This window comes from Calonectris borealis, chromosome 8 (assembly GCF_964195595.1).
Source record: "Calonectris borealis chromosome 8, bCalBor7.hap1.2, whole genome shotgun sequence".
NCBI lineage: Eukaryota > Metazoa > Chordata > Aves > Procellariiformes > Procellariidae > Calonectris > Calonectris borealis.
The window spans coordinates 19,688,493-19,715,892 of record NC_134319.1 but is presented as its reverse complement, the minus strand read 5'-3'; the positions used below and the strand labels follow the sequence as shown (position 1 = coordinate 19,715,892).

The 27,400-nt window shown below is 35.8% G+C and overlaps 2 protein-coding genes across 13 annotated transcripts in view; one reads left to right on the top strand and one right to left on the bottom strand.

The window, feature by feature from the left end:
* The window catches only part of BCAR3 (BCAR3 adaptor protein, NSP family member), a 77,681-nt gene extending 72,675 nt beyond the window's left edge, over positions 1 to 5,006 (top strand). For all 3 annotated transcript variants that reach the window (XM_075156313.1, XM_075156310.1, XM_075156312.1), the window contains exons 11-12: positions 343 to 555; positions 1,381 to 5,006. In XM_075156313.1, coding sequence (XP_075012414.1) covers positions 343 to 555; positions 1,381 to 1,568 — 401 coding nt within the window. In that variant the 3' untranslated portion in view covers positions 1,569 to 5,006. The remainder of the gene's footprint in view (positions 1 to 342; positions 556 to 1,380) is intronic.
* Positions 3,725 to 27,400, bottom strand: part of LOC142084967 (formin-binding protein 1-like) — an 81,468-nt gene continuing 57,792 nt past the window's right edge. For 2 of the 10 annotated variants that reach the window (XM_075156316.1, XM_075156322.1), the window contains 14 exons: positions 24,257 to 24,310; positions 22,534 to 22,681; positions 22,067 to 22,129; positions 20,425 to 20,529; positions 19,762 to 19,890; positions 17,499 to 17,645; positions 16,487 to 16,690; positions 10,667 to 10,681; positions 8,562 to 8,671; positions 7,822 to 7,954; positions 7,260 to 7,354; positions 6,609 to 6,757; positions 6,061 to 6,219; positions 3,725 to 5,572 (listed from right to left, as the gene is read on the bottom strand). In XM_075156316.1, the coding sequence (XP_075012417.1) occupies positions 5,526 to 5,572; positions 6,061 to 6,219; positions 6,609 to 6,757; positions 7,260 to 7,354; positions 7,822 to 7,954; positions 8,562 to 8,671; positions 10,667 to 10,681; positions 16,487 to 16,690; positions 17,499 to 17,645; positions 19,762 to 19,890; positions 20,425 to 20,529; positions 22,067 to 22,129; positions 22,534 to 22,681; positions 24,257 to 24,310 (1,558 nt within the window). In that variant the 3' untranslated portion in view covers positions 3,725 to 5,525. The other 8 variants (XM_075156317.1, XM_075156324.1, XM_075156318.1 and 5 more) reach the window with 7 other exon arrangements.

The window sequence follows — 27,400 nt, the reverse complement described above, 5'->3', positions numbered from 1 at the left end:
CTAAGAGGCTGGGTAGAGAAGAAAAACTTTAGCCTCACAAAATTTATTGGAACGACCCAAATTTTAAATGTGTTTATAATCTCTGTGCCACTGTCTAGTAATTCAGCAGAGCCTTCTCCTGTAGCAAATACAGTTTTCCAACACTAATTTGCCTTGGCCTTCTCCCCCAACCAGTTCACTGGAAACTGGTAGGACAGATGTAGCTGAGGTAAGGTGCCACTTTGAAAGATGGAAGACAAACAGTAGTTTTCAACTTTGAAAAGAGTACTGCAGTTACAATACCTTCTTCAATTAATGGGTTTTATAATGTCTGATGATATGATTTGTTATTCTCTATCCCAGAGACTGTCAGTGCTCCACAGAACAATGTAACAGTGCCACTGCTGATGCCTCTCATTACCTTGATGGAGCGACAAGCTGTCATTTTTGAAGGCATGGACCTGTGGGAAAGCAGTGACCAAAGCTGCGAAATAATGCTCAAGCACTTGGCCACAGCTCGTCAGATAGCACAGAACGCAGAAATGTACAGCTTGACTGCAGAACGGATGCTGGAAGGTAGGGAGCACTAGTAGGAGAAACTGCTGCACATTAACAAAATGTGTAGGTTATGTCTGAAGTATAAGGTCTCCGCTTAAGTGCCACTAAAAGTTAGTGCAAGAAATTCTTCTCCTCTTTCATAGGAGCTGAGATAGTAGCAAATGTCCTGCTGGAAACTCAGTCCCAGGACAACGTCAATATTGTTTAAAAGCGGACAGTAAATTATTCATCACTGTAGTTCTCCAGTAAGCAATAGAGCATGCATTTTTGCTAAACGTACTCAAAGTTCTCATAACTTAATATGCTGACCCTTCTAGCAACTGAATAGCAGTACAGTAAGGACCGAGGACAACTTCCTGTCTTCGGTACAATTTAAAATTCCTACTCTGATTTTTGCGAAAAAACCAGCACCCATCCTTTACAGCAGCGCAAGATGCAACACTCAGATCTTGACCACTTGCACCCAGAAAACAGCAACATGTTAATAATGTGACTTTATATTTTAAACTTGCAGTGAAAAAGTTGACGGGAGAAAAAATGTAATTATTTCTGCAGGCAGCATGTATACATCAGTAATTATATTTAAGGTCAGGCTATAATGACAATTCTAGACCATTAGAATTGAGCAAAGGATAGCCTGTCCCAGTGTCCCTAGAACCATTTGTGTGCTACTAGAACGTCACAGATGGAAAGGATTTTCACTGTTTTATTAGCTTCTTAAAATCATTGTGCAAAAGGAACCCAGCACACTACAGCTTATCTTATTTGGAGGGAATACAGTTTAAAAGCCGTTTCTTCTGAATAAAAAACTTGCCTGATTGTGGGATTCTTTTTACTTACTAGGTTTCCAGCCAGATGAAGAGATGAGTGAAATCTTCAAGACAGAATTTCAAATGAGATTGCTCTGGGGTAGCAAAGGAGCCCAAGTTAATCAAAATGAAAGATACGAGAAATTCAGCCAGATTTTAACTGCACTTTCCCGAAAACTGGAACCTCCTCCAGTGAAGCAGGTGGAACAATTAAGTATATAAGACTCTGTAAACACTACTTAAATGATATACTTGAAATAACTTTAGCCTTCTTTCGGCAATTTGATACTGCGCAAACTTCTTGCATTTCACAAGATGTTTAGAACTTTTAATTGCACAATGCACACTTGTTTTAAAACTACTGACTTCTAAACAAATTATTTATTTACTGTGTCACCAAGTCATTTAACGCTCCCTTTAAACAGTTAGGTTATCCCTGTAAGATAGTCTTACAGCTTCTGTATCTCCCCAGTTGCAATGTTTTGATAATGCCTAGGAGTAAGGGCGTTAGCTTTAAAATGAAGCAAATAGTGTAAATAAAATGATAGATTAAGTATGTGACATTACAGAAAATTTGTTGTATAATGTTCCTTTAATGAATATAAAACACTGTACATAGAATTGTGAATTAAAGTGTATCTTTATGCAAAGTAATTTGCATGTTTGCAGATTGCAGAAATGATCCTTTCTCTGTGACCACAACAGAAGGCTCAAATATCACTGCACCTATGAAAGTAGAAAATTAGTTGTGTATGTGTTGGGACAACTTACCTTTTTTTTAAGACAGCATCACTAGTACTTTGGCTTTTGCTGGAACCTGCACAACAGCTACGCTGCCAGGAATGAATGATGAAATGGCAAGAACAAACAATCCAGATAATTAAAATGCTTTCAGATATGAGTAAATGTGGGTGTATGTATATATTAAACTTGCTTCATTTACTGAGGCGAATCACTTTGGTAAGTAGTTTTTTTTTTTTTCTTGGATGAAGGCAAAGCATAAGCTGTTAGCACTTTTAATAGGAAATCAGCGTGCATGGTGTTTACATAAAGAGTGCTTTAGCAGCAAATTCCACTTTGTCACATACAGAATTGGTGTATAAGCATTATCCTCAGAAGTTGTATAAACATTTAAGCAAGAACTATGGTTAGAGCTACATGCGTGCGTTGTCAGTAAGCCTATTTCTGGAGTGAGATGTTACTTACAGCATTTGAAAGTATTTAAGGAGAGTAGGCCAACGACAAAACTAACACCAAAGTGGTATTGTCTGTTCCCCCCATCTACAATCATAGCAGAGGTTCTACCACCATAACAAGAGGCTACAGACCTCATGCTGAAAGTCTCCCTTGTCAATCTTAACAGAAGACAAATGGGGAAGCTAATTACTTAGACCATGAAAAGATTTTTTTATTCCATGAAAATATTCTCAACAGAGAACACTGTTTTTAAACAAAGCATTTAACATTTAGGAAATCAACATGTGCACAAAAGAGGATTAAAAATTACTGGAAAATGTAAGATTCTTTAAGACAATTCACGTTCAGAATTTTAGAATAAGTGATTTATAACTAGCTGTGCAAGTACAAATGTTTCTTTTCCTATGTTTAATAACCCTCATACAAGTTGCACTATCCCTCATGAAAGCAACCTGCCTCCAAAGGAAGCAAATCCTGGTTTTAGAAAAACAAACAGTAGCATGAAAAGAACATTTAGTCCTTTACCAGGAAGTGTTATTACTGACCTGCAAGGCCGTTAGCCAGGCAAACCACAGGCCCTTTAGCAGAAAATACACAGATCACATTTCCTCCTTTTCTCTAACTTTAAAATAAAAAAGCACTAGATTTAAAAAAAAGAAAAAAAAAAAACACAAAAAAACCCAAAACAAAAACCAACCAACCAACCCCCCAAAAACCCCAAACCCAAAAAACTACCTAAGTAGTTTTGTCAGTATTGAGTAATGTCACATTATTATATAAATAACCCTGTATACAAGCTCCAAAAATCTAAACTTTAGAGTTTAATAGCCCCCAAAATACACTAGGTCAAGCTGTGTAATAGTGGTATACATAACAAAAGGAATAAACCTCTACACAAGTCACTCAAATTCAGTTTTACTGGTAGTACAGTTCGTAATAACACTGAAATTAAAAAGAATCCAGCACTGCTGCATCCAAATATTGCTTTAGACCCCAGAAGAACAGGATGTTTTGATTATTATTTCATTTCCCCAAACAGCAGGCGGCTGGGTTGACAAGCTTGCTTTGATACAGGTATCCCTCCCCCCAACATCTCTAATCTAATTCTTATCACCCTAATAAATCAGATATGATGTATTTATTAATAGAACCACAAATGGGAGGCAAGACAACATAAGCAATAGGGGCACTGCAGACAACTATATTTACACGTATAAACATATCCAAATTTCAATTGTTTACAAGTAAAAGTGCACATAGATCATTACGAAGTATCACTCAAATTTCAACTGGTCCATACAATGAAGCATCACCTAGAAATGGACTAGCACTGCAGTAATTAAAATTGGAACTTCATAGTCAAAAACTAAAAGACAGTTTCCATAAAAATATTTTTAAAAATATTAAAGTCAAATGAAGAGATACACATTTCAATGTATAAAATTCATGATGCACCATGTATCCAGTAAAGTAGAGCTCTAGAAAACACCTACCGTGGCTACCTCAGCAGCTGCAGCACTGTGGAAAGAGCTGAGACGCAAAGCCCTTTGTGGGATACTGTAAGTGGTAGTGTTGGCAAACAACAGATTTAGGCACTCTAGTTTAAGGCAGCATTTGAATGGCAAGTGGTTGACTTCTGAAAACAGTCATTAGCTTGCAGTGGTGAATCTCTCTGGTGGTGTTCCAGGTTTTCAGTGCTCACAACAGGTTACTGAAGTGCTGAAGATGGACCACAGTTCTAGGAGTTTCTCTTGATTGCATTGTAGGCTAGAGCTGAGATGTATTATTTCCCCAAATCAACACAAGTACATTATGGTCTCTTACCAGTTATGCCAAAAACTGGAATGTAATGATGGTTGCAGTGGTATAGTTATAGCAGCATACATGGATACTGGGATGAAACTCTAGTGCTGAAGATATTTAAACAAAAAATAAGACAAGCAATGATGGCAAAGTGTTATGCAGACATGCCTGACTGTCCTAGGCATGCAAGAGGGAGGTTAACGGTGAGCATGGAGGTGGCACAGGCAGACTGATAACTGCCATATGGTTCTAAATGACTGCCAATTAAAATGAGTTGGAAAAGAGCATGACTGAGATAACCAAAACATAGCACAAGCTAAAACAGAGTTTGTGCATCTGGGACAACCTAGGACAATGAAAACAAAGCAATTTTAGGAGCAGTAGCCTTTTTACTCTGGTAATGGAACTCTATTTTCCTGCACAAATTGAAGAATTTGTAATACATCCTTACCTATGTATGGAGATGCTAAGATGTTAGTGACTAAATGTATGTCTGCATGCATTCATGCAACTAGCTTTTCCCCTTGGGCCTCCCAATCTAGTACCCCTCCCCCACCCACCCCCCCAGCAGCTGCATGTAACCTCCTTCAAGATCTCGCCCATTTTCTCAGAAACCCGCTTCAGGAACCTGCAGTCCAAGAGGAAAAAGAAAAGAACAAAGTTACTGAAGGCCTTTAGAAGACAGAGAAGCGTGCTCAGTTCTAACAGGCCATTCTCAGCGGCTATACGTTAGCCTTGTACTTAATTCTACACACTCTCATTAGAAATACGAGCCACAGCTTTTAGATTAGCTTTTTTTTTTCCCCCTAGTAATCAAGTAGTGCAATGCAGTTTCCAATCCTCAGTGATTTAACAGTGAGGGGAATTACTGTACATTTAAGACCTTGATTTCAAACTAAACATGGTGTAATTAGAAGACTTAGCTTACAAGCACAGGTTAAGAATATAAAATCATTCCCTTTTCAGGAGCAGAGAGGTTTCAGTAAGACATCAAGCATTACAAATGGTCTCTTTTTTTGTTTGTTCAAGGCATCTAGAGTTAAAACAATGAAGTTGTGTCCAATACACAACACATTACATGACAAGTACTGAAAAGGAAGGAGAGAGGCAGGTCAGTGGACTTTCTGTCCTTCTTAATCATAATGTTTTTTCCTGAGTATTTTTGTTGAGCTTTCAGAATCAGAAAACATCTTCCTGTTCAAGAAGTGAAAGCTGCCAAGTATTTGCTACGGAAGGAAATTAATAATTTTCAGTAACTGAGTTCCGTTAGTTATTAGAGGAAAAAAACCTCTGTTTTAAGCATATAGTTTAAGTCATAAAAGTGGGAACAGTAAATCTTGGAGATCTTTAAAATGAAGTAATTTTTCAGTTCTCTATAAAAACGAAGTATTCTATAGAAAAAGAAGGAATCCTGGTCTTTTTCAGTTTAATAGCTGGACTGGAATTAGTGCTTCGTAAAGCAGAAACACTAGAACAGTTAAACAAAGCAGAAGACATTGGTCAAAATTGCAGACCAGCGTAAGATGCATAATTTAACGTGATCATCTCCAAAAAAAACTATAGCAAACTCACATTGCAAACAACAGACCATTGCTGACTTCTGATATTCTAATGCTTTCCATGAACCTGTGTAACTTACTATTTCTCCATTATTTTCCCTAGGGAATGTACAACTGAAAGCTGCCGGTTTACTGTTAGATATAGGTTACTGCACCTTTGCTGTTTTTCTCTAGCGTTACGTCTATATATGATGTTGGCACATAGCCTTCCTCTCCATTATGTCTTCGAGCTCTTGTCCACCCATCTCCTTTGTCCTCCTCAATAATGTACAAAACTTCCCCTTCTTTCATTGCTAGAGTGCCTTCATTATGACCTGGGAAAACAAGAGGCAAAGAAGGCTCAATGTTCAGACAGAATTTTAAGTCATCTTTTTCCCAGGGCATAGTTTCCAGATTATATATAAACAGGAAGAACCAAAAATCTGTGCAAGAGAACATATGGTCAAACAAGCTTACAGTCCAATTTGTAAAGCTGAATATTTGCCAATAACTGTGCTAGTATTTATCTTAGAACAGCACAAAAGTACTGCTCATGAATTAAACTGATGTATAAAATATTTCCACTGATCTTATAAGCAACTAGTTGCTCATACAGTTCATTTACTTTAAATCATTTTACCTGTCTGCTCTATAACAAATAGTCATGTGTTATAGTCAAGTTGCCTTACAGTCAAGGAATCGTAGTGCATGTTGTTAACCTTACCATCAAACGGATATATTGCCTTGCAATGTCCTATAGCTGGTAATGGATCATCATCTTCAAACTCATCATCAAACTCATTTGGATGTGCATGTTGCTGTGGTGGGCCTCGAACTTCCTGATTTGCATCATCCGTGTAACTCCCTTCAGGGCTATAATGCAATGATTGGAGCGTGAGGACTCTGAAGAGTTCTTAGCTCTACAACTCAGAACAGACATGCATCACAGAAAGGGCAGACTGTGGACATTGCTCTGGGAATGCCTGTTAGCAGTTTTTATATTTACTGCTGGAGGTGATTTTCTGAAAATACTGATCTAACAAAGGCTTGGACTGAATTCTGCTACAAAAACAAACATAAATTTGACATCCCTGTCTCTATAGAACATGGAAAACTAGTGAGCCTTATGCAATGGAGTAAGATAGCTTTAAAAGGCACTGCTATTTAATGAGTGGGTGTTTCGATTAGACTCACTATTTTTTTATGTTACCATAATGACATGAAGTGTCCTCTGGAATTCAGAACCAGTAAGATTTTGCTTTAGAAGGACATAAACTTTCAGAAGATGAGTAACAACCATCACCTACTGTTAACTACCAAAAAGATGTACTGTTTCTAGCATAAGATATAAAAGCAGTAGAGATAGAATAGTGACCTCTCTCTGCCCTGTGTTACAAGGTGGTTGATATCACTGCTGTGCCGCCTGTCGCTTCTGGCTGCTACTTTACCTTCAACTTCAGAGAGCCAGGCCTTGGGGAAGAAAGACAAATATTGGTGTCAAAGGAAACTTTATTCTAAACCTGCAAATACCATTTAACAAATGCACTTAACTGCATATAGTTTACTTGTCAGCACACAGCCACATAGAGACTGCATTCACATGTGAAGTCTCATAATTACTTCACATGAAGCATGACCCTATCCCTCATGATTAGCCTATAATTCATACTAGTCTTAAGGAAAAAAATAATCTTTAATCACATATGAATTCCAGAATAAGTGATTAATAAGAAATTCTTCTAAACAGTTTCCATCTTTAATAATGTACATCCTTATTCTAGCTCGATGAACGTACTTGAAAATATGGCACCCCACAAAAAATTGTCCCAGGAGTGCTGTCTTAAACCAAGTAGTTTTTCTGGGTGCTATATTTATAACCCATAAGGCAAACTACAATTTTACCACTCATTTTCCAATGAATTGTATTAGAGTCTAACCTCATTTTTGTGTATTTCCATCCGAAGACGGTCCATGTTGCTCATAGTCTCAGTTAATTTGGGTTGCAAACTGCCTGGATCACCCATCTGGGGATTTTTTTCATAAACATCCTTCATCTTGATGAGGGCATCTCTGAAAACGTTCATACCCGGCAATAATTATAAAAATTACATACGTCAGTACTGATTCATTAAAGATAAAATAATGTTTATGTGTATGAGATCCTGACCTGTGATTAGATACTATGCACAGACATGAGGAACTACTGCTCCCCACACCACCCCTAAATCCTTTTCCCATTCTGTCATCTTAGCACTTTGCCTTCCTTTCTTGTGTCATGCACAAGCACACAAGGACTCCAACTGTCAGCTCTTCTCTATCCAGTCTCAATACTGTTTCCCTTATTGTTTGTTATACACAATATCCTAAATATTAATAATGTTCTTTTCTTAATGCACTAAGTTGCAGCTCTCTTGCTCAACCGACCTACGCATTGATTTTTTTTTTTAATGCATGCTTTTAGATTCAATGTTTTCAATTTTCGAAATGGGTATTATACTAAAGCAGAAGAAAGCAATGCTAACAGAACCTACATACAATAAACCATGAACTAAAAAATGCTTTCTAATAGCCTGGACTAGCATATTCTCTCCTAGCTTCTGAGCACTGTTGGCTTAGGTAGGGGACTTCAAAAGAAACAGACATAGAGAGAACCATGACAAAACTCCAAAGCACTCACTTTTGGTCTGTTTCCTTCTGTAGTTCTCTGTTGAGTTCATCGATTCTCTGTTGCAGTTTCTTGCGTCTTTGTTCTGGAGGGAGATGGCTGAAGTCTTCTAGTGCAGGGCCCTGCAAGTAGAAATAGTATTAAACAAGTAACACGCACGTATCTGGACAGCTGAACTGACATACCCCCACACGGACAGTGTTCACTGGAAGCAGGATGGACCTTCTTAAAAACTCTACTTGACACAGAGCTCTATAAAAGACCGCAACAGAATAAATGCACGTTCTTGCTGCCAGATCATAGTCATTCATTCAAGGTATTTTCTGCCTTCTGTAACAGTTGGCTCACAGATGTAATTCAAAATTTGTAGACTTAATTATTTTTCTGAAAAGCTGAGCCATGTACCTCCTATTACAACCACTGCACTTAAAGCAGATTTAGAAAGGACAGAATTAATTACTACAGAGTAATTTCAGTCAGAACAAAAATCTAAGATGTGTATATAATAATAATACGTATATAATTTATTCTTTCTCTGGAGTGTATGTTCTAAGGCGATTTGGATGCTATCAAAAGAAAAATACTGTATTTTGGATCTTCATTCCAAAGTACTGTTATAGTTCTCTTCCGGAAGGTTCAGCAATCTTGCTAGAAAACATACTAAAACTTACAAAGTTCTGATGCATTTTACCTCAAGTAAAACTAGTTCATAGAGCACAGAAAAAGCCTTTATAACATCAAAATTTTGACTTAAATTTGTTAATCTGAATCAAAACTTGGTCAAATATTCCAAGTCACCTTTTTCATTTTAAAAACTGATGTTTCAGGGAGGGAAGAAACCTCCTACTTTCCAAACTTACCGCCCCACCGCCCGAATTTCCCCCCCCCCCCCCCCAAACTTAAGACCACCTATTGTTATGAGCCCAAACCTGCAAAGGTTGGATTGCAAACTTGTGCTAAGATTATAAACAGGATGGAAGGACTTGGGTGTGAAAAGCATGGCAAGAGATTTTTACGTATCTTGTGAGTTTGTTGTGAAAACTCTTCCCTTCAGGGTGACAGACACCGACAGTATTAAGAAGGAAATACGCTACATGTCTTAGTAACAGAAAGTTAAATTACATTATTTGTGTCCTAGTTGCCTAAGAAAGTTGGTTTTAGCACAAGAAACCCATGTGCCATTACAGCAACCATCCATGGAGGCAAACAGAACTGGACAGCATTTTTGTCAAGAAACAACTTGATAGAAACTTGACTGTTGAGATTTTGACACAAGCAGCCTTAGGCTCAGGTGCCAAGTTTCTAATACTCCCTCTTAAGATCTTCTTGCCCCTCAACTTCTTGGTTCTTTTGCACTTGTAAAATCATAATCTCACTGCTTCTTAAGAAGGGAATACAAGGCACCATAAAAGGAAGGAAATCAAGGTATGGTTTTTCCAAAATAAAGCAGAAGTATTTCTTTCTGGAGGAAAAAAAAATAATTAAAATCCTTTCAGGTGCTTTTACACACTACAAAGAAACAAAAAGACAATCACATCCTCTGTATCATTCTTCCTTACAGGTCAGTTAAAACCAGAGTATCCTACAGCAATAATCAGAAGAACAGAGGTCTTTTTGTGAATTTTTACTGATTTACTCTGCAAAACAACAATATTGATTAAGGTGTGGTTTTAATTTAATATAACAGCTTTCTAATATTCCTAAGCATAAAGGATCATCTCCTCTGCAATTTTTTGGTTAAATTCAAAGGCGTGAATTTTGCAGTATTCAATATTTCTCCTTTACACAAGTTTTGTAATTTTTTCGTATACCTATTTTATGATGCTTCAACAATTTTCCTGACAAGGAGAAATCACCAAGTATTTCCATCATGGCCAACTTGTGAATACTGGTCAACCATAAAATTCCAAAATCACCCATTTAGTTGCAGCCAGACCACAAGTCTAACTATCTTACATTAAGCGTGGATGATTAAGACGACTGTGTATATGATGGAAAATCTGAAGATGTATTTCAGCACCTGACTTAAAGCAGTTATGATATGGAAACACTTTCAAAAGATTACTTTCATGCTATCTTAGCAGAAGTACAGCAGACAGATCAGCACACGGGCTTACCATCTTCACCGACCACTGCACAGTTCATTTGAAAACAGAAAGAAACGGGAAATTACTCACATGCAACGACCACTTATGAAAATGATTACTGCCTAAAAATCTATCTTTAAAATATTACTTAAGGATTAAAATTTTAATTTATTAAAAATACATTTTACTATGAGCACAAGAAAAGCAAAATACAATAATCAGAAATGCACTTCTGCTTTAAGAATTACTCATTTAAAAAATTACTAGGTGATAATGGTAGTTTAACTTACGAAATTCTAATACACAACTGCATTAAACTTCTTTTGAATTTTAGTGTTTTGAATAATACGCTAAAAAACTTCTATTGTGGGAGAAGAAACAAACACACAGCCAACATTGCACAAAATAGCATAATTTGATGACGATGAAGGACTGGTCAGCCATATGCAAATAATTTGTTAATTATAGCTAACAATCCACTACCATCACTTTTACAAATGTAATTTTTACAATGTATTTGCTTTATTATCACAGTAGAACTACAATAAACAAAGATCTTTTTCAAGTTTAGAAGTTAGTAATTTTACTTCCTGAAAACAGCATTTGGGTCATTGTTGCTATCCTAGAAATGCTTCAGTCCAGATAAAAATAAAGAGATTTAAAGAGTAAAGACTTTATCCTTAGATGAAGCAAATAAAACATGGGATGCCAGGTGTCGTAACTTGGGTTTAACATTCACAGCATTTTCAAGATCTGCCATGCTTTCAATGATTTCGGATAACTCTTTCCGGAGAAACACTAAGCAACTTAGAAGATACCTATCTCCGACATCATTTATGACCATCAGCAATTGTTAAGGGTGTTGATTGGGGCACACACACAAAATTAGAATTGCTAGCAATGAGGAAAGGTAAAGCACCTTAACGAACGATACTTTGGTAGAAACCTCAATAAAGTCCAAAGATGTAAAATGGCTATAGAATAAACTTCTTGTTCCCTTTAGAAAGTCATCCAAGAAAACACAAGTAAGGTTTACATATCACTGTTGACGATGCATGTATTTATGTATCAAGTGGCATTGAGTAAAGACCTCTCATAAGCACTAACACTATCTGGAAATGTTAAGGTTTCAAAGGATAGTAAGCAGCATGTAACAGCAGTACTAATAAAGCAAGTTACACTTGCTTACACTTAAAGACTTTTTTCAGTATCCTATTCTACAGCTACTGTTTGCTGCTTTCGCTATACATCACGATAGGAAAGTAACACATGAAGCACAGAATGAGGGCAGTCTGGTTTTGTGATCTCCAGTGCCTTGAGTGAAATCTTGAACAGGGCACGTTAAACAAAACAACCAGTATGCTTACTGTCTGATACATGCCAACTCATGGATAAATCTCGGTAGAAGCAGAAGCGAATTAAATACCATTTGGTAGTTCTGCATGTCAATACCACTTGGACATCATTTTCCAGGGACAAAACTGTGGAAAACAGCATCATGTACTAGCAACTATTAAGCATTGAATCAAGATATATTACAAAGATAAGACTGATCAATGAGATTAAAGAAATCTATTAGAATTACAGTATCCATTTAAGTTGAAAAGGCACTCAATATGTGATAAGGTGATGTCTGTTAAAATGCTTGCAAAGAATTTCAAAATATATAAAAATTAAATGTGCATCCTGAAGATTTACAGAGATTAACTATTTGATACTGTGGGATATTTGAGTTGATCCAGATTTGTAGGATACTAGTGATCCTTGCTAAATTTACGGAATACTATTATATATTAAATTCATTCACTTTTACAACATGAACAATGAATTGTAAGAATAAAAAAATTAAATAGAAATATGGTTTCATTTTCCATTAGCATTCTGTAGTTGTTAGGAGATGATCTCTTGCTTCAGCAAGGGGTTCTAGAACTACTGATATTACAAGGTGTTGATTTGTGAGCCAGGAGTCAATACATTTAGTGATCAACAAAAAGGAGGTGTAATCGAGACCCGTGCAATTTCAACAACTAACTAATCCAGTTAGTTCCTCACTGAGTACTAAAGAAGGAACATTACCTTCATGACCAGAAAAAATTATGATGTAAGTGAGTCAGAAGGGGAATGGAGACACTGTCCTCCATAAATACTTAGAGGATTACAAGAATTTTCTAAAAAACGGTGGTGGTAGAAGGAGTATTTCCAAGATACCAGGGGGGCTGAAATAAGATGCCACAACATGACTTAAAGATAAAGAAAATAAGTTTTAAATGTAACTCATTGTATTTCAGAATGACAGCACGGGAGCCTCTAAATCATAATTTTACTGCAATATAACATCATTGTACTTTCATCTCCACATTATGTCAACAGTAGTCAACCATTCTTGATGCAAATGAGACAGCAAGTCAATATTGTTTTCAAACATCAGAAAATAATGAGTTTTATATAATCAAATGCATCCAATTATCTCATTAGTTGGATCAATAAATATAATAAATTGTACATAAACTGGGCAACCTATGCCTCACTGACATAACAGGAAAGTGCAAGTACATTTATCACCAGTACTATAAATGTTGCTTGGAAACCACTTAACATTTCCCTTTTATTGTCTTCCAAACAAATTCTATTTGCAGAATATGCCACAATAAGTTAGTAAATGAACTGATAAATCTCAGAAGGTGGCATATGGTAGTAATTTTTCAATAATTTTACCCAAAAGAACCTTGGACAAACTAGAACAATTTATTAATCAGAAAATGCGTTAAAATTGTAATGTTTCAAAAATCAGTATTTAAAAATCTGCAAGCACCATGTGCTATAGCATTTGATGTACAAAAGAAATGAAATTTCTCCCTTCTTAGTTCAGTGTCTCATAATCAACTACTGTTATTTCAATGAAAAGTCAGCCAATACGACATCTGATCTGTCAGATGTTTTTTATGGTGACTATATACCCAATGATAAATTACTGCAAAAATATGTTACATGATGGTAGGAAAACATTTGTGAATGTGAACAACAATGAAGAAAGGTATCAAACACATGCTGAGCACCCTCTTTATAACACCTTTCTTTTAAACACAAGTATCGGGAATGTGATAAAGAGTATTTCTATTTTATTTTATTTTTAACCTGTTGGTAACTTCTGCATAATATGAAACAAAGTTTTCCTTATAGCTGAAGTGACCTTATAGCTAAAGTGTTACTTTTAACAAAGTAAGCCTTATAATGAGGGTGAAGAGCATTAGAAAAGCCACATCACAAAGACACTGTTCATAGCCCATCATGCATTTCAACTTGTTATCAAACTTACCCCTCTTTTGAGGCTTCTGAAAGAAGGAATTCTGGGCTTCCCTGTTTTTATGTCACTCATGCAATAATGCACTGGTTCAATGGAGAATATGGGATACTGGGACCCATTAGGAGTACTGGATGTGTATAAACTAGTAGGGGTTAAGGGTGGGGATTGTGGCTGATGTGGAAATAAAGAAAGCAATAAATAAGCCAAATGTTCAAAGTGATTTTTAAATGAAAATTCTGTCTTACAAAAATAAAATTTCCATCCAACACAGAACAGCTTGTAAAGTTCCAGACACATTTACATGATAACTGTATTGGTTTTACAAGGTTTCTGTCATGAATTAATCTTCAGTTACAGGTTGGTGCAGAGAATGAAGGAATATTCAAAAAAGCTTTAGACTCAACACTTCCACAAGATCTTAACCAGATCCCGAAGGTGCCTGTCTCTTTTCTTAAAACAGGAAGTTCTGCTTTTCCCAACTTTAGTTATAGCCATTCTGGAAGCTTGTGCATTCCTGCTCACTGTTTCTTCCTACACTTCGATGTACCCTGCCAGATCAGCTAAAATAGAAATATTAGGTACATCTATAGAGAATACTAAAACAGAAAATATACTTGATGTCTGTAGTCAAGCTGGACTGACACAATGGCTGCGTGGCATTCTTAGTATCACAAGAACCTCCTCCACTTTCTTCCTCCCCTTTTTTCGAATTGCTTCTCTCATTTTTTGTCTCTCACACCTCTGCTGCTTTTTCCCAGTTCGATTATTCTGTACTATTTCCTCTGCCGCACAACTCGTTCCCGTTCCAAAAGACTTTCATGTCTTTGATGACATCAAAAATAAGTACATGCATATCTGGAAGTCAAGACCAGCCACAGTTTCAGCTAAATGAAGGCCCAAAGGCCACCATGAATACCCAGTATTTTTATATTAGCTAATTTAAGAATATCTTTTAAAACCTGTAAACAGTATTTGGAATTAAATATGTATCTCCTGGAAGTATTTTGCTCCCAGCTGCTGTTTTGTAGAGCTCCCCTCCATCCTCCCCAAAAACAAGGGAGAAGAGGGACATAATCTTCCACTTCCTCCAGGTCCTTAAGGAAGAGATACATGTAGTATGTATACACATATGTAAATCTGTGGTTCCATACAGGAAACAGTAAGGCTGACTCTCTGAACGCTACATACAAAGCAAACGAACTGGGGAGAAGAAAGAGTAGGGAAAGTTCTGTCAGCTTTTTTCAGCTGTCATCATACTAAGGAATTTCTTGTAACTACAGTAAATGCCAAGGTCCAGATTGAAAACCAATGCAGATTTTCGTAGCTTCCCTCTCCAAAATTCTCAGAAAGATGTCTTGTTGTCAAACTGGTAACCATGATCTAATTTCAGAACAGGCTGAATCTCACCCACCTCTGCAGCCAAATGCAATAAATATGCTAATGCATTAATGCATTTAAACTATTATCAATCATTAATTCTACTGCATGAAAAGTACACAATCAGTTTTCATTTTGACACACAGCTGCAGTTACATAATATACCGAGGAGGGAATAAAGAATCAGCTATATCCTTCCTTTCTGTAAAGATCTGCTTTCTTGGAATACTATCAAGTGGAAAACAAATCCTACTACTAACAAGCTCTAAGAACAGTTTCCTATAATAAATGGCAGAAACTGACTTGGAGCATTAAAATAACCTCACAGAAATTTGTGGGAATCATTAAAATGACTCACTGATATGCTCCAACACTAAATAAAGACCTAGCATAAAACTTAAATACGTATATGCTTCATTATTCATTTATATAGCTAATGCATGTATTGATAATCTTTTTTGTTAATCCATAAAGGCATCTTTGCACAGAAAGTGTTAATTGAAACTCATGTAATAATATAAGAAAGGAGTAACTTCTCTGCTTTCAATTTTTTCTTGAGCATAGGAATATTTTTACCTATTTCATAGCAATATTTCTTCTGGGACGTTTACCTGTATGTTTTATCAATGAAGTATTATAAATTTTAATGTTTTCAGACAAACCTCAGAAGTTTTCAAAACTAGCAGCAGGTATAATAAAAATCTATATAACACTCCTATATATAAACATCCACAAAATGTGACATTTAGAAGGGGGTTGCTTTTTGTAGTATAAAACAGAGATCTGAAGTCTGCCTGAATCCAAAGCATATTCCCCCTCCCCTTATTTTTTACATTCACAATTAACACCTTTTCTATGCAATTGCAGAAAGTCTTTACGGAAATTTAGAAACGTTACAGAAATGGGAAGCTACTTTTATAAAATAACTATTAAAAACATTCCCAGACACAAGTCACTAGAAGAAAAATTGGAAAACTTCCCCCAGTGAGAACTTGATTTTTACTATGGTAAGTATCCAACCCTACCCAAAACTTCAGATCTCCTTACGCATATTTTAAAAGACAGTGGCAGGCAAGGGGAAGGTTATTTTGAAATAAATAAATTGCTGCTTCCATGCACTCTAGATCGTCACATTTTAATCTTCCGTATAGTAATTTCTTAATTGTTACCTTTGGCTTCTTTCCAAAGAGCCACAGCTTTCCTTTAGCCTTGCCCACTGTAGTTTTTGAATCAATTCTCATTCCTTCCTGCTTTGGTGTACTGATGGTTCCATCAGAGATAGTTCTGTAAATATTCTGACTGTAATCTTCAAATGGAAAATCTCCAGGAGGTTCAAAACCGGATTTGAAGCAGTCTATCACTAGTTGAGAGTCCTAAACATAGGACATGAAGGAGTTTAAAAAGCAAAACAAGCAAACCCATCAAGAACTGGAGAGAGAAAAACACGGAGACATAAATTTTCCCTTTAATTGCAGAGATGCACAGATGGGAAAGAGAGAGAGCGCTCAAAATACATGCTTTTGGATAGATCATGTTGAGATAATGTCTGTTCTTTTTTCTCAGCAGTGTTACCACCGGTGTACAACAAAGCATACCCTGCTATTTGGAATCTAGCAACAAGCCCTCAAGGGTTATCACAAATTTAAAACGGGACATGCTTTAGGGCCAAACTACTACTCCACCTTCTAATGCTTCAACATTAGCACTGAAACAAAGATAACACTAAGAAACTAGATGTAGTAAGATACAATAGGGAAGAACCCATATTAGAAGGAGTAAGAAAGAAGTGCCAATAGCTGCAATCAAATAGGACATAGAATGATCGTTTGTTAACTGAACACCCTTTATATGATTTAATGCTACATACTGGAGAAAATACCAACTGTGTTGGTATACTAGGATGTTTCAGGATAACCAAACCAATGTGTCCAAAATCACATACAGTGAGAAAGTGTCAAAGATCTTCAGATCACAAGCAAGCAATAAAACAGGAAGAGAACAGACACCGAAAGCGGAAGTGACCATTTAAGCTAAAACTGAAGTCAAAACACTTTTCAAGCAGACAAATATTTAACAACAGAAAGATAAACGTACAGGGTAAGTCCGTCTTTCCCCTCTCCACAGCTTCCACATCTGTTAAATTGCTCATGCACATTTAAAAAGTCGCTCAATTCTACTTACTCTATGTTCATCAACCGATTTTGCTGCAAGGATCATCCCTTCTAAACATTTAGAGATAATTGGAATAACCTTGCGCTCAGAGTCAGCAAAGCCTTTGTAACATTCACTAAGTTTGATAGTCCTCCTTTCATCCATTTCTTGAAGTTGCTGCAAGCACAAAGTAAGATAAAATAAAGCTTTTATTTACAGATTTTTTTTAACCCGATCCTCATGTGTTCAGTTACTGTGGTCACCGCAGTGTAGTACAGAATTTCTGTGCTTTCCCAGCAAATATTTTTATTTACTTAACAAAACAGAACTTAATTAAGTTAAAAAATCAAGTCCTCTCAGACATAGACTTAAGATGCCCCAAACAGTAATTACAAAGAGTTGATACTCTTTGATTTTTAAAAATGATGTAAAGGACTGGACTTTCTTTTCCTTACTCTTTTTTAAAGCATGTGTACAGTGTCTACCAGCCACCTATTTAGTTTAAAATATTTGTTTCATGCAAAAATGAAAACTACAGTATAGAAACGCTACTAATTTCTACATCTCCTCACTCTCTCCTTCCAGTTCCAAATAATTTCTCTCTGGTGATAAATATCTCTATCTTGCTTTTATTTTTGTACTTTCCAATAAATACCAATGATTAAAAAAAATAGGAAAAATTAGAAATATTAAAATTATATGCTGTTTAGACATGCTCTCTGATTTGAAATACAAACCATTTCCTTTAGAAGTGTGCAAGAAAATAAAGAAGAGAATACCATTACATAAGATTTGTAATAAAAGTCTACTGGAACACAACAAAAAGAGAAATACTATCAAGATAATAGCCCTGGATCTTTTACCTAATTGAAGGGGGGGGGGGGGGGGGCAGAAAACAAAAAGCAGTAGTACATACATTGATAGGTTATCAAAAATGCGATAGGAAGTTGGATCTTTCCTGTATCTACTCTAGCAAAGGCAGATGTCTCAAAGAGCATCCAATTGCATCTCTCCGAAGAAAAGCAACAACTCAGTCATACTAAATCCCTCTCCCAAGGTTTTCCCATAGAATCTTACCAAATACTTGCAAGGAAGTAATAAAAATGTAGTCCCAAGAGAAAGTAGGACTAGGCCTTTCTGCTCTTACCGGAGATTTCAAAAACTGTAAGTAATATCTTACAATGATAATGGATTTTAACCCTAGAGTAATAAAGGTAATAAACCAAAACTCTGGTCCAAGCTACAAACAAAAATGATCGAACTGTTTCTCCTGGGAGTTGACTGCAATTCCTCCATCAGTGTGCTCATGTCAGATCTACTGTAGTGCTGCTTAACAGTTAAAATATTAGAAAATTCTTTAATAAGCCAAGGCAATTTTCTCCTGTGAATCCTAGACCTTCTAATAAGTATTTTTTTAAAATATGAACTCACTTGTGCTTCTGGAAAATATTAAGTTAGTACACCTTCAAATAAAGTCAGTATTTTTACTGTCCATTTCCAAACTTCATGTCTCAGAATCAGTTTCTACAGTCACAGATTCTCCCAAATGGCTGAACACACATGCCAATACACTTCTGAACTCACCCTCACCTGACGCCCCCAACTACTTTACTTTAAACTAATTTTGCAAAGTGTCTCTGTTTTTGAAAGAATCTTAAAAAAAAAATCTTAGTTACATGAAGCATCTTGAGAAATCCCCCCTTCAGATGCAAAGTATTGATCTAATTTGACGTTTAACTTTTTTTAGTATTTTAGAGAGTTCTGTGGATTGCTGGTAATATTGATGAAGCAATGACCAACTGGGGAGGACAGACACGGGGGGAAGTACTTCTGCCTCCAATCCACCCATTTTACACCTGTACATGAGATACATTAAACCACATAGTCACCATTAGCTATATGCTCTCCTTCATCTCTGCCAGAGTCAGAGAATTCACACCACAAATATCAAGAGAAGTAGTGATCAAACCTTATTAGAATGACTGTTTTAAATGTTTGCTCTCATCCAGATGTCTCAAATGTTTATTTTGCCATACCTCTTCAGCAATATTTAAACAAAGAGTCTATAAAATATAAAATCTTCATAGAAAATGCAACAGAATATTTTCATTACAAGTCTAAGCGTAATTACTGTAAGCAGTAAGTCTCATGATAAAATGCAGGTTGTATCATCAACATTATGCTAATTTCTTGATAAAATTATCCACTAAAATCCCAAAAATTAAAGTTTTAAATGTTAAAATCTACTTCTCCCTTAAAAGAAGATCAGACATACTTTCTGTTATTATTTTACCTTATAAATCTGAGGAATGACAATGTAGTAGTGTTTGTGCTGTTCCCCATTAAAATTCTGTAGTTGTGCAGCATATTCATTTTTGTTTTCATCAGCCATATGTGTGCGCAGGTTTAACTGTTGCTTAGCCTAGTAGGAAAGTTTTATCATTTCAAACATGTCTTGTGCTTTTCAATGATATACAGCATTATTTTAATCTATTTTACCGACTATGCAAAAACACTAATCACAAGCCATCGAAACTGACATCCTTATAATTGAAATAAAAAGAATGTGAGACTTCATATATACTGACAGTCTACAGACCTAGTTTGTTATATATAGAGAGAGCAATAATCATTTCAGCTCCCTTAGCCACGTCGCTTAAATGCATATCCTAAAAAACACAGAAGTGACTGAACATATATACGACAAGATACCAAATACCAGTAAGCCTGCCTGTTTAGGGAAGATAGTCATCATCTCGAGACTGAATGAAGCATACTCCCTCTCTGTGCTGTCTTATATTTTACTGTAACTTTGATTTTTCACATAGTAAGCAAGCACATTTTATACACATTCTATACACTCAAAGAATGTTGTCCCAGTACCGATGATAAACATGCAAATAAAATGCTTTTTATAATAAAGAGAAAGTAAAGAAAGAAATGGCACCACTCTTACCTTCTCAACATCAGCCTTTGTCGCGTTAGTGTCGTTGTCCAGTCTTTCGTAGCTTTGCTGTGCCTTCTCTGCCTCTCTGCATTCTCTCTCAAATTTCTTTTTGCTCTACAAAAGCCACAAACTTACTGCTTCAACAGCCACTATCCCGTTTTGGTTTTGTACAGTAATTTTGAATTCTAAATATCAAAGCTTCCATTTAAATCTCTTAAATTTACTAAGTACCTTTAGGTAAATACATTGTTCTCACAGCAACCAAGTCTCAAAAATTTTCAACTTTTCTATTTAAAACTTATTTCTTTGAAGTACCAGCAAGGAAACAACTGTAATTATGCTATAAAATATCAGATAATCAAAATACAAAATAACCTATTACAAAGATCCGCAGTTAATTATAAACAGACAAGTCCACTTTCTAGCCTGACTTCAATAACGTAAATAAAAGTTAGGGGGCAGAAAATTTAAACCTGGACTTGTATGAGTAAAATTTTCAAGTTCCCTTCTTCAGTGATCAATTTTAATTGAATAAATTCAACTAAATTATTTTGAAAGTAGTCTGAAGGATTTATCTCCATTATGATATCTTAGCATACCCATCCATTATCATCAGCATTCATATCAACTGGCGTAGTTGTAAGCAGCACAGACAACAGTATTCAATATACTTGATGTTCAATACATCCAGCAGTTGTCAAGACAACTACTATAGGAAAAGCTGTTGCAGCTCAAGAAGTTAGTACCTCCAGAGACAAACTGGCAACAGAGCTTCAGTGCAAAGTCAGGCAATTGAGGTTAATGTGTCCCTTAAAGGCTGTATGCATTTAAAAGACTGACTCTTTGCACTCAAGTAAATACAGTGCACCCAACACAACTGATTGTTTGCGGGGAGCTCTGGGAATTATCTTGGTGAAGGGTGATACTATCTAAAACTATCACATCTGCTTCTACTCTGATCCTCCGCCCATGAATTAAACTCTTTGACATGACACTGAAGCAAGACATTGCTCATCTGGGTCCACAACAACAAAACAGAAATTCACCTCTTCGGTATTGCTTCACAATAATCTGGATCAAAGATATAATAAATTTCTAAGACACAAAACCAGCAGAATATCAGAATGCATCTTGAACACACTTGGTTGAATTTTATATTTTCCCATCTTTAAAAGCATCTCTCAAGAAAAAGGAGCTTATAATCTGTTCTAGAGAAATTAACTTCCTGCATTTCTCTGTAAAAAGGTAATTCTACCTCCTGAAAGTATAATAGTCTATAGGGGTACTCTTGAATAGACCTCATGTAACAAACCCTCAAACTCAAGTCAAATACAGTGACTTAAGATTTCATCTTCATATAAATAAATTGTCATTATTAATTACTCTCTAAACAAAAAGTAGCCTGCGGAGAAGCAACCAAAGTAATCTGTACCCATATTAAAAACAGATTCCTTTATGCTGGATAAAAGCCAAATTTTAAAGAGCGAACTACAAATATATTGAACTGTATTTTGGACGTTACTACGTCTGACTTGGACATTTAATAATATAGCTAAACATTAAAGCCTAAGCAAGCAAGATGACAACAGTTCCATTTACAGACTATATATTAGTAAGTTCGATACAAAAAAAACCCAAAACACAAACTCACATTATCCATCTGTTTCCAGCACATGTCCAGATACTGTTGAGCCTTTCTCCCTTCCTGAAGATGCTAAAAACACCACAAATAAGTTTAATTTACCCGTCTTTTTAGTACTACTACAATTAGTTAGTCCCTGCTCTAGCTGACACACTATGATGTGCACTATCTCCCACAAGTTACCAGTACTCTTTGGAAGACATTACTAATCATATAAGAACAGTACCACAGATGAAAATCACACTGGCAGAAAAGTTAGTAGTAAGCATTATCTCCCAAGACCTTAATTTTTAGATTTAATAATTGTAGTAAACTAGTATATAAAAATACAGAATAACTTTAAATATGTGTTTTATAAATGTATTACAAAACCTACTTATTGCCACGTTCATTAAATTGGGTAAACAAATACATCAATTCATTAAAAGACATATCCATTTTGATATCCTATTATCAAATCAAAATATAGAAATTACCATTTTTCTCTCAGTTTTTAGATCATGAGAATATCTCATCAATTCTCCGTACACTCGGTGTCCCATTTCTTCTGCAACTACTTCTCGTTGTCCTGCATAGTCATTCAACTCATTAAGGATGTTAAAAAAGGCAATACACGAAGTAAACCTGACAGAAAGCACACACGCACAAACATACATATACAAAAAGTGAGACAGTTTTTTTAAATGGACTTCTTCTAATATAGACTGTACTCCTGATTAAATAAATAAAAAAAACCATACATATTTTACAATAAACCTTATCTTAATGCTAATTGAATTATAGTAGAAATGCAAGTTGGGAAAGCCTACATTAAGCCTAGCACGTACATAGAGCCTAGAGACATATGTTGCAATGTCTCTTCAAATACATTTTATAAGAATATGGATTTTTGTGGATGGAAAAGAAAGAAGAAGAATACTACCTGGAAAGCCCTGTAGTATAGTGGTATCTCCTAAGCTGCCAACTGAGAGGCCTGAGCTTGGGAACGGATACATACGTCCCTAGGCTCGGAGGCTGAACTTGCTGCAGAGATGATGTGCTTGGTAGTCTTGAGGGTGGAACATGCCAATCATACCACTCATATGCATCCCGATGGATGATCTACAGAACAAGTTTGCTATCAGCTCTGGAGACAGCTGCCTGTTTGCCTGCCCACCTCTTGGCTGGAAGTAAGGTGCCACTATGGCTGGCACTGAAAAGGGGGGAAGAGGAGGGGCAAAGGGTAGAAAGTGTGTGTGGAAGGGAAGAAAGAAAAAAAAAAAAAAAAAAAAAACAAAACAGGCACCACATTAAAATATACATCTTTCTCTCTTTTAACTGCGGAATACTGCCATCTCCATAGGCTTGGCTCTGGGGAATTCAAATGCCACCATAGCACTAGAAATCCCATTCCCTGTGGTCCAGGATCTTTAAATAGTCAAAAGAGCTAGAGGAAATTCTAGTGTTGATTCTCAGGCACTTTGTGCACAGCACATGCTCTGGCTGCAACCTCAAACTTGCCCACTTTCTTTCCTTCGTAAGAGTTATCCCTAAAGAAAAAAAGTATTGTGTTTTTCTAAATAAATTAAAAAATGGCTATGGACATGGACAGCAAAACAAGCACACCTCTGATAAATAATCATAAAGTTGTTTAGCACAAATTGCTCCTCCATAGTTAGACATTCACTTATTTTGTCTCTGGAGTCAAAGCAAGCCAGCAATTTAAGAGCTCTTCTTGCCAAAAACATGACAATTTTGTGTACGCTCAAGTCTCAGTATACAAATGTATAGCTACATTGGTATTGCCATACAAATGCACTGAAAAACTCTACTAAACCAAGCAAAAAACACAGCCTAAGGATACATAATTGCTTTTCTATAAAAAACAATACTTACTGGCTTTTCTATTAAAAAAAAAAATACTAGACTGTACATAATATACTAAACTTCTGCTTTCAAACTTTCAGCTAGCTAAAGATTAATTTGGAACAGAGCAAGTACAATCTGCATGTTTACTACTTCAAAATACTAATAGAAGTAAACTCACGTTTCATGCTTAAGAATTACAGCAGAACTATAAGAAGTCAAGCAGAATTATTTTGTTGTCTTAGCCCATTAAATAATTTATCTTAAAAAAAAAAAGAAAAAAAATCCATAAAAGGACAGAGTATACTGTAATCCTCATTTCTTACACATAGAACTTGAAATGCACATTTTTACCTGGGTTCCTCATCTTTGGGTGAACGTTTAGGACAGTACTTCTTAACCAGATTTCTATTAAGGAGGAACGAAAAAAAGATGCTATTTTAGAGTCTCTTTGGAGAAGAGAAGACATACACATAGAAAACTGCATGAACAAATTATTTCTTTTTAATGACTTCAAGGAACAAATCTATTCCCTCTGTCATCTTAGAAGAGTCCTTTAGATAACACAAGGCAAAAATCTATGGTATTTTCAAAGTTTTAAGTCACTTTGACCTAGAACAATATATTTGTAAGTATTTTAAAACCTCTATTGCACAGTGACTAGACATAAAATAGTGAGTTATTTAACATCCTTTTCACACATGCAAAAGAAGCCAGCAAACAAGAAAAATGCAAATGTATGATCACTGTGTAAGATATAGATAGCGCACACTGTATGCTATACCCATGAGCCCACAACTCCATGCCTGAATTAAGCTTTGAGTGTACGTTCACGTCAAAGGTTTTGACCACAGTACCTCCAAATATTCAATAAGGATATTTCCAGAACAGAAGAGGCAACATCTCTTTTCAGGAAAGATGTTACATTTTGCCCTACCACCAGTTTTATAAATATCAGGTTTTTAAAAACCAAGAAAACCTCTGAAGGACAACCCATGGGACCAGCACTTTACACAGTATCACAGTCCAATTTCCAAGAACACTGAAATGAACTCATTTGCTTTTCATACAATGCAGAAACAGCACCTTAAGAAACATACAAACCATATCACCTAGTCTACCCTAGAGCACAAATAACACAGGCATACACTGCTTACACAAACAACCGCAAAATATTTGCAGTTACATCTATGGCTACAAATATCCCAAATCCGGTGATGAACATGAAATGAAGCCACACAATTTTATAGACAGGAGGGATAAGAGGAGAGAACATCCAGTGATGTTTCGAATTCTTATCTTCCTGTACATCAACTTTTGCTTTAAACTTCTGAGTACACCTTTTTGCCAGCACAGCACTCTGCCTTGACTTACAATATTGTTTTTCTGACAGCAATGAGATCTTTTAAAATTCTTGAAATTCAAAAGGATACATGTTGTCAGTCTTAAAAAAAAATCCATAATTTCCTTCTCATTTTTAGTCGCTGGATGTTCATACCTTCAATTGGTTGCATTTTTTATTCTAGCAATTTTCCAAATTGTAAGGTTTTTTCCACGAAACAGAAAAATTGAAATTATAACTCTACTACAGTTCTTTTCCTTTCCCTGTGAGTTTGTCATTTTACAGCAAATAAAGAATCCTTTTTTGTATGAAAAAGAAACAGGTAAGACACAGGATTTTTCTCAAATTGCTTACCCTCAACCTTTGTGCTTTTTGAGGTCAAAGCAGCGAAACATCTCAGTTGCTGCGTATTTTTAAAAGCAGCAAACAGTATTTAAAGAGAGATCTATTACTCAAATTAAATAGACTAGTATTTAAATACCAATGCCCACCTTCACAAAAATTCTCGTATTTTCCAAACATTAGAACCACTTCATCGAAATCTTGCTAGTATGTTTAAACTGTGGACCAGATTGCCTGTTATGATAGCTCTCATTTAAACTATCAAAGTAATATTTTTAAGTGTGAATTAACATCTCAGCAGAAAATAATGCATGTCAATTATTTGCTTTACAACCCACAAATAGAAGCAACACAATGCTGGCAATTTTTTTCCCCTGTACATCTCTAAATAATTACACCTTCCATTTAAGAAGAAAGAAAACCCCAAACAACAAAACAAGTGCACACAACTGAATCATTTTGTTCAAGAAACAGAGTGTTTGACTTGAGCTTGTCAGGGAAGACTTCTCAAAGTGTGTTCTTGAGGTGGACTTGGATTATGCAAAGAATGCTTCTACTTTTGAACTGGTATAAAATAGACTTCATTCAAACTTCTGTATTATATAAAGAGATGATATTTTGTAATGAAACTATTTTACACATCCACCCAAAGAAGAAACTAAGTATAAAACAATGCAAACCTAGCAGAGCTGCTTTAACAGTTGTCTTTTAATTGGCCTCTGGATATAATTCTTCCATCTGTCTGTCCAGTAGTAATGGAGACAACTGGCTGTTGACTTCTCAGACTAATTATTAATATAGCCCAAAACAGTTTCCCCAAAAGCAGCAAAGAAGTGGACTATATAAAGCAATCTACACCCCGAACGCTACAAAAAACAGGAGAGGAGGAATAAGAGAAGATTCTATGAAACAAAATGTTTGCATGCATGTTTTGTGTCTCATTACCACCGTCCGTGGTGGTTGTTACAAACTATGAACTACCTCATCATTAAAACAAGGATGCTAATCCTGCTTTCGTCTAAAATAACCTTGTGCTATTCCTCAAATCAATTTATTTGGGAGTCATATTATCTCTACAGTACAAGGGTACAAGCAGTGAGACTATGTTCATTCATGAAGTATATACCAAAATATGAACAGGGAGTCGGTGTGGAAATAGCAAGCTTAGACCCTTTGTCTCTTTCCATACCCTCAGAGACTACAACCAGCAAGAGCAACCATGGTAAGATAGTCAAGTCCTTTTTACATCAATATGTACTAAGAAACAGAATAAACACTGACTTTTTAAAAAGTATCTACAAATTTTATAAGAACTTTCTCACTGAATTTAAAACAAGAATCTCTTTTCGCTATCACCAGAATCCACTGCCTGTGGTAACACTCTACTTGGAGGGATTAAACGCAGACATTTTGATTGGAAAATGTATAAACCCAAGTAAAAGAAAAAAAAGAATAATCTTCTTCGCTAAGTAACTCCCATGTTTCATTTTCCCTTACGTTTCTGCTTTGCTCCTCAGTGCTTTTTAACGAATGAGAAACTCCTAAAATTCACCTTGCTATTATTCAGCAGGTGAAATGCATAACAAGCATATAATGCTGTAGCTAAGCAACCACGCAAGAGCCTTTTCAAGAGAAGATTTTCAGAGGTGTTAAAAATGAGAAAAGAAACCACTTACTAAAACCATACAGTTTGAAGTGGCAGGAGAGAAGGATCACAAATATAGATTATTTACTAGAATGCTGATTTCTCTTCTGGTTTCCTTTTTTACTGCAACTGTTTACTATTTCTAGGAAGACAAAAATACTATATAATC